The sequence below is a fragment of the Frankliniella occidentalis genome, unplaced genomic scaffold (genome assembly GCF_000697945.3).
Source record: "Frankliniella occidentalis isolate FOCC.00 unplaced genomic scaffold, Focc_3.1 Scaffold22, whole genome shotgun sequence".
Taxonomy (NCBI): Eukaryota; Metazoa; Arthropoda; class Insecta; order Thysanoptera; family Thripidae; genus Frankliniella; species Frankliniella occidentalis.
Window position 1 is genome coordinate 1865641 of NW_026267152.1, and position 6870 is coordinate 1872510.

Below are 6870 nucleotides of genomic sequence, written 5' to 3' on the forward strand. Positions count from 1 at the left end.
AATTTGCTTGGGGAGCTTAGGAATACAGCGTTGAAAGTCTTACCCCAGTGAGGAATAGAAGCGTGCGTATATTCAACGTTGAATTGACGTCAGAATATTGAAAAAACGTGGATAAGACGAATCGACGTCGAAGAAAATGGTCCCGGCATTTGGGCCCGGGTGGGCCGCCGCCTTCACACAGCTGTTTGGCGGGTTGGCCTACCGAGCACCTGGTAGGCGCTATCCTTATCGTGGTTCTGTGACAACCTAAATGGAAAAGTAGGATAAAAATTATGACAGTTACCAAAGTGCAAGTAAAACTGGCAAAAATGTCACAAACATTTTGAGCTATAAATATATATATTTATAAAGTATTACGCTATTCATATATTTAAAGGTATCCCTTTTCTTCCGCCAAGAAAACAACTGACTGCGCGACCTTGAAGAATTCTGGTTCCGCCAGTGTTTGCTTCCGGTTGCATTCGTGCCGAGTGGCGGCAAACAGCTGTCCGGCCGTCTTCTGTTCAGTTCTGCCCTCTGATTTTTTGCTCTGCACTCGACGAGTGTTTGTGTCATCGGACTTGTTTGCCAGTCAAAGCCACTCGCACACCCACTCTACACTTTGGTCGACGTGCCCGTCCGTGACCCTGTCGCCCGCTACAACCCCTTCGATTTTGACTTTCCTTCAAAATGTCTGACAAGAAAGTGGTACCTAAATATGTGCCGTTTGTCGTCGGCGGTTCTGCGGGGTAAGTACTCATTCCCTCATTATTAGCTATTGATTATTGAATGTGTCGATAAATTTCATGTGTGCTACCGGCGTCAGGTCCAAAGGGGCAGGTCAGGTATTCGGCCTACTTCCATCTTGTCCCTCATAAAATGCCCTTCTAGCCCTGTTCTGCCTCAGAAGAATGCCGTGTCATACACCCATTTCTAGCTGATTTCATTAGATTGTTAAACATTTTATGATGTGACAGTCAGCACATAAATTTTTCTCATAAACTTAGCTTTACTCACAATGAAAGCTCATTTCAAAATATTCCTTCACATTTGGGGGTGTCAATTTGCAACAGAACGGTATGTTTCACTTTGCGATTTAATCATCTTTTAATTTATTTTTTTAAGGATGATGGCTACCTGTTTTGTCCACCCTATGGATGTTGTGAAAAATCGCATGCAAGTCAGTGGTATTGGCAGCAAAGTAAAGGAATACAAAACAAGCTTCCATGCTGCTGGTGGTATCCTTAGAAATGAGGGCGTAACTGCACTCTACTCTGGCCTGTCTGCTGGATTGCTTAGACAAGCCACTTACACTACTGCAAGACTTGGAGTTTTCAATGGGTTGACTGAAAGAGTTTCGTAAGTAACCCACTTGATACTTGATGCGATGTCTTATTCTAAGTTTTTCTTATTGTTTTCTAAATTCCATAGGAAAGATGGAGCACCTCCTAGCTTTGGAGTGAAGGTTTTAATTGGACTCTGTGCTGGAGCTGTTGGTGCATTTGTTGGAACTCCCGCTGATCTGACTCTAATTCGTATGACAACTGATGGAAGGTTACCCCCTGCTGAGCGCCGTAATTACAGTAATGCTCTTACAGCGCTTGCTCGTATTGCCAAAGAAGAAGGAATTTTAGCTTTATGGAAAGGCGCTGTACCTACAATGGGTCGAGCGATGGTTGTGAATGCTGTTCAGCTCTCTACTTACCAGCAAGCTAAGCAACAGTTACTTACCTCAGGTACAGCTTCTAATTTTTGGACAGTGCCCCTAAACTGTCTTCTGTGCTCTTTTTCTCCATTTGTTAATGTTGTCACATTTTATCCTCTGTAGGTTACTTTGAAGAAAACATCAAACTTCACTTCTGTGCTAGCATGATTTCTGGTCTTGCAACCACCATTGCTTCTATGCCACTTGATATTGCCAAAACAAGGTGAGTGCTGTATTTGATTTATAATCAACAAATTTATCATGGTCCTTAAAGCTTAAGAGATAACAGAAAAATTTTCTTTCCCTCGTTTGATTTTCAGAATTCAGAATATGAAAGTAGTTGAAGGTAAACCGCAGTTCACTGGAACTATTGATGTTCTCTCGAAAGTTGTCCGTCATGAAGGAGTTTTTGCTCTATGGAAGGGTTTCACCCCTTACTATGCTCGTCTTGGGCCCCATACTGTACTCACTTTCATTTTTATGGAACAGCTCAACCAATTGTACAAGAGTTTGGCTTAAAATCATAAATTATGCAATTTTCTGCCAATTCACATCTAAATTCTGGCATTTTGGTTGTTCTACATTCAACTAGATTTTATTTTTTTAAGCTGTAGGCAATTCATTGTTGTTGTTTTTTTTGTTTTTTTTACTGTTTTACAATCACAGGCCTGTATATTTTTTCTATTTTTATGTTTTTAAATGAAACATTCCTTTGTGTAATCCTCAGGTATTATGAAACAATGATGTTTTTAACAGCCTTGCTCGCCATACCAGCTGGGCATGTCAATTGCTGTTCATGGGTTTTTAAGTTTTCTCAATTGCATGCAATATCTGCCCTAGTTTTGCACAGCAAGAGACTAATAGAAGAACTCAACTTTTTGAACAAAATTCAACTAAAGTTGGCCTAGTCACGCATTTTTTCTTTTTTTACCAGATTTTAGGATTGAACTTTGTGGAAGGTTTCCTGGCTATCATTGTAGTCATTTAGACTTGAGTTACCATGATTATGTAAGTAAATTACATGGTCTTGCCATTTTTGGAGCTATTTTCTTGTCAGACATTGTAGTTTAATAATGTGGGCCGTGGTTATGGATGATTATTAAGTAAAGGTGCCGAATTTTAACCTCTGTGTTTTAGTGAAGACAATAAGTAGATCATAAGTGTTCTTTGTAATTTAGCTGTGTGTACTCACTACAGTATTTATTAGGTGAAATAGTTCTTTTGAACAATTTGCGCAACATTTACAGCATTTTATCTTCATGCTATGAAGTCTTGACATCCTGTGCAAACATCATTGAGGTGAATTTTACATTGTAAATAGCATTTATAGGTACTGATTATCGTATCTGTTGTTAAAATTATCAAGATTATTTTTTTTGTTAAATATACTCAAAAGGAATCTCTAGATTTGTGTTCAGCGTTTAAACCAGATACTACCCGAGTTAAAATTTCAAAAGTACTTCAACGATATTTTTAAAATTCTTTTTAGATTTGAATTGAAAGGCTTATCATGGTAGTGAATACATATTTTTACTATGGCACACAAGTCAAACCACAAAATGTGTCAAATAGCAATTTTGACTTGAATGGAGGTTTTATGTTTGTCACTGGTATTGGTCATCTCTACAAAGACATCAAGCTAGTATATTAAAGACTAATTGAATCAAGATATTGTGATACACCATAAACACTAATTTACAGCATCAAACAAAATGAAAATTATAGCAATTGCTTGCTCCTATAGAGCAAACAGCTTTTTGTAATTTTATCCATTGAATGATCTTTGCATAATGTAGCTACAGCCGCTTAGACAAAAAGGAATGCCTTTAATATGTGTGACTAGTACAAAACAAATCAGCACAGAAATTTGCAACATGGCATTGTTGGACGGCACTGCTTGATACCCAATAAGGTTTCATGAAACACTATAAACAAAGTATTTATTAATGCTTTTACACTTAAAAATACCAGACTAAAGGAACAGAAGGAACACTTAAAAAATGCACTTCTGGACCCCATTAAATCTACTAAAAGCAATGACAAAATCAATCAAAAGGAGAGTTTTAACAATGTAATCATTGGAATAACAGGTAAATTGAAAGCAAAATTACCATACAAAAGGAATTATAGTTGTTCACAATGATAAATGTGATTTTTTAAACTTTCTTTTACTGTGCCACATGGTTTTGGTACCACAGGAAAAATGATTGAGCTGACAGGAACCCTAAGCAGAACATCAAATAAGGACAAACTAATATCACAAATTCTGTTATTGGCACGGTTACAATATTTGTTTTTAAAAGTATATGTATATGTTGATTAAGTACAATTGTAAGGGTTGTAACTTACAGACATCCTTACGAAAAGGGCAGTTTGTATTGGAAATTAAAGGACAAAACACTTCTTGCGCTCAAGTTGTTCACATAACAACACATCCAAATATATTTTCTTAGCAGCTTAAACAAATTGTTGTCCTCATCACCAATAATGGTGAAATGCTTACTCTTATAGCACCATATTAAAACACTACCTACACTACAGCACACTCAACTTTAATTTAAAACAATCCAAAATTTTCATAAGAAAAGGTGAATTTAGTCTGATGAGGCCTGAGCTGCTCCGAGAAGCTCTTCAGTTGCTGAAAGAGAGAGCTAGGTGCTTCAGCTTCGGCTTCATCAAACTAAATGCACTTTAAGTGGAATGTCTATGATTTGTTTGTTTTTATTTCCCCCCACCAATGGCAGTATACAAATCATATCACAGCCTCCAATTTAAATATAGCAGAAAGGTAAAAACATATTACCTTTCCATAACAAGCACAATTCTTTATCTAAAGCTGACCCTTTGTGAAATGTTAACAGGAGAACATAATCCATGCTCTTTCAGTACATTGTGCATTTGTAATTACCTAAATCTATAAACACATAAATAACACATCTCTCTTTGGTTGTTTTTGTAGATTTTTGAAAAAGTTTAAATATATGTCATGTGGCACTCGTAATTAAATTGAACAATCTAAGGATGATTAGTGCAGGCGTCTTTGTAATTAGATGCATTGAATGGGACAAAGTAATCATCATGTAAAAAGCGAACTATTGACTCAATAGGACATAGATATGAAGAGTTATTTTTGCGGTGAGAGGAAGATGAAATATTATAGGCAGGATCAGCATCTTCACCATGCGACCCGTGGTGAAAATGAGGATTGACAACAGTAGAACCACCATGACGGCAACAAACAACGTGGTTGGTAAGGTCTCTCCCATTAAATACAAGTCTAAAGAAGTAATCTTTGGCAGCTGGGCCATCATCATGCTGGGAAGATCCCACTGGGTCACCAGTTGATGTTTTCTCTGCATTGCGGCTGCGGTAAACCTATGAAAGGCATTCCCATTATGATATAGACATCACAAAACCTGCAATCAAATCTAAAAAAATCATACATACCTCCAGAACAAGTCTTGAAGCATAATGTGGGGCTGCTGTTTCCGCAATGACACCAAGTGCTCCTGACAGGTACTGCAATGTTTTGTCATGTCCAGAATAGATAACAATTCGAGGCTTTCCTTCAGACACCATTTTCAATAGATAGCCAACAACACTTCTGAGCAAACCATAAGCTCGAAGGAGACATGACCGTTTCAGACTTTGACTTTTAACATATAAACGTTCCTCCCATTCAGTGTAGGCAAATAGACTGGTAACCTGTTCTGGACGAACACACACCTCCTAAAATGAAGAAAATTTTTATGAGCACGTGTTGGAGAACCTACAAATGAATCAAGCAACAAAGATGCAAAATAACTTACTTTGTTTAAAAGTCCAATATCAATACATGGCAGTGGTGCACCATGACAGACATAGGCAAGAAGAGCATCCCTCAGAGCATGAGGATCAGATAACAGTGTTTTATCAGGCGATTCATATACAATTGATGCTGCAGAGCGAACCAATTTCATAACAGCTGGATGTGATCTAAAATGGTCTGCAGCCTCTACACTAACTTGATGTCGGTACTTTTCTGCTGCAGGGCATGCACAATCATTGAAACAAAAAGCCAAACTTTGACTTGGTCGAAGAGTCACCTAGAAATAAAAGCCCTTATTATACTGTTTTTAATAAATTTGTAAATAAATGGCCAGTTTTTATTATTGTTTCTACCTTGTGTAAGTCTTCAAGGGAGAGGAAACTGTAAAGGAAGGCAAGAGCACTCTGGAAGGTTCGCCTGTAATGAGTACTATAGACAACTACATCTTCTGCAGTTAAGGAACCTTTACCAATGCCTAATTTGTCGGCATATGCAGTTTTCAGAATGTGTCCAGTTCTGTAAAAATAGTTTTGTTACCAGATTTTTTTTATAGTTACATCCATGTTTGTCTTTTTAAAAAATAGAATTTTATGACAAATAATTCTACAAGTCTTTTGATATTTTTTCCTTAAAATTGAGTTTTGAATTCTATAGTTGGGTGAATACCTTAAAAGTTGAGTGACTCCAACTGGTGTAAGCTGTCCCAAACTGCATTCTCCGCTACTAGGAGGTACTAACGGAAAAGCATGAAATGGACCAAGAAGCTGCCACAGGAAATTGTTGCTGAGCTTGTCACTCCCACCTCCACCTACACCAAGCCCAGCAGCCAGTGATGCATTTTGAAGGAAGGCCTCATAAGCAGCATAACCAGCATCCCAGTCACCGTTTGTGATATCAGGGCTTAGCAGGTCACCAGCACAGTTGACACTGCTTATATTACGCACGTGCATAAGTGGTCCACGATCTCCATGCCGTAGAAATACTACAGCACCCACAAGTGTGTAGTTATCATCCACCTGGCCTTGAACAGAAGAAAGTCTGGAGTGAAGCTGCGCTTGGAATTTTACAAGGCTGGAACTACAATGGAGAGGTAAAATAATAAGTGGTGTGATACCTTCACTGCCGAGATTGATATCCTCTGGAGGATTGCAAAGACGATATATTCGCCGACCTTTAATTTCAGGTTTGAGATCTTTTGGGAAACCTCTGACAAAGATATCATTTGATGAGTGCTTATATCCTTGGGCAGCATCTTCTGTTCCAATATATTTATACATTCCTATAAAAATATTCAAGTTAGTGTAGCGCTTTCACTTTAAGTTAAGAAACAGCAGAAAAGTAAAAGAACACACCTCCAACCATGAGAAAAATCCAGACA

At 37.9% G+C, this 6870-nt stretch overlaps 2 protein-coding genes across 9 annotated transcripts in view; one reads left to right on the plus strand and one right to left on the minus strand.

Moving 5' to 3' along the window:
• Positions 1-496: 496 nt before the first annotated feature.
• On the plus strand, positions 497-3089 carry LOC127748957 (mitochondrial 2-oxoglutarate/malate carrier protein-like). Its single transcript, XM_052264956.1, has 5 exons — positions 497-728; positions 1105-1338; positions 1411-1715; positions 1808-1907; positions 2005-3089. Exons 1-5 carry the CDS (start codon positions 670-672, stop codon positions 2201-2203), a joined length of 897 nt encoding a protein of 298 aa, XP_052120916.1. The 5' UTR covers positions 497-669; the 3' UTR covers positions 2204-3089.
• A 518-nt stretch (positions 3090-3607) lies between these two features.
• Positions 3608-6870, minus strand: part of LOC113206900 (2-phosphoxylose phosphatase 1) — a 13976-nt gene continuing 10713 nt past the window's right edge. Inside the window, exons 1-7 of one of the 8 annotated variants that reach the window (XM_052264950.1) lie at positions 6845-6864; positions 6607-6771; positions 6159-6513; positions 5846-6008; positions 5494-5769; positions 5132-5413; positions 3608-5059 (exon numbers count right to left, since the gene is read on the minus strand). In XM_052264950.1, coding sequence (XP_052120910.1) covers positions 4700-5059; positions 5132-5413; positions 5494-5769; positions 5846-6008; positions 6159-6513; positions 6607-6771; positions 6845-6854 — 1611 coding nt within the window. In that variant the 5' untranslated portion in view covers positions 6855-6864 and the 3' untranslated portion in view covers positions 3608-4699. Of the gene's footprint in view, positions 5060-5131; positions 5414-5493; positions 5770-5845; positions 6009-6158; positions 6514-6606; positions 6772-6844; positions 6865-6870 lie in introns of those variants that run through there. The other 7 variants (XM_026423185.2, XM_052264949.1, XM_052264948.1 and 4 more) reach the window with 7 other exon arrangements.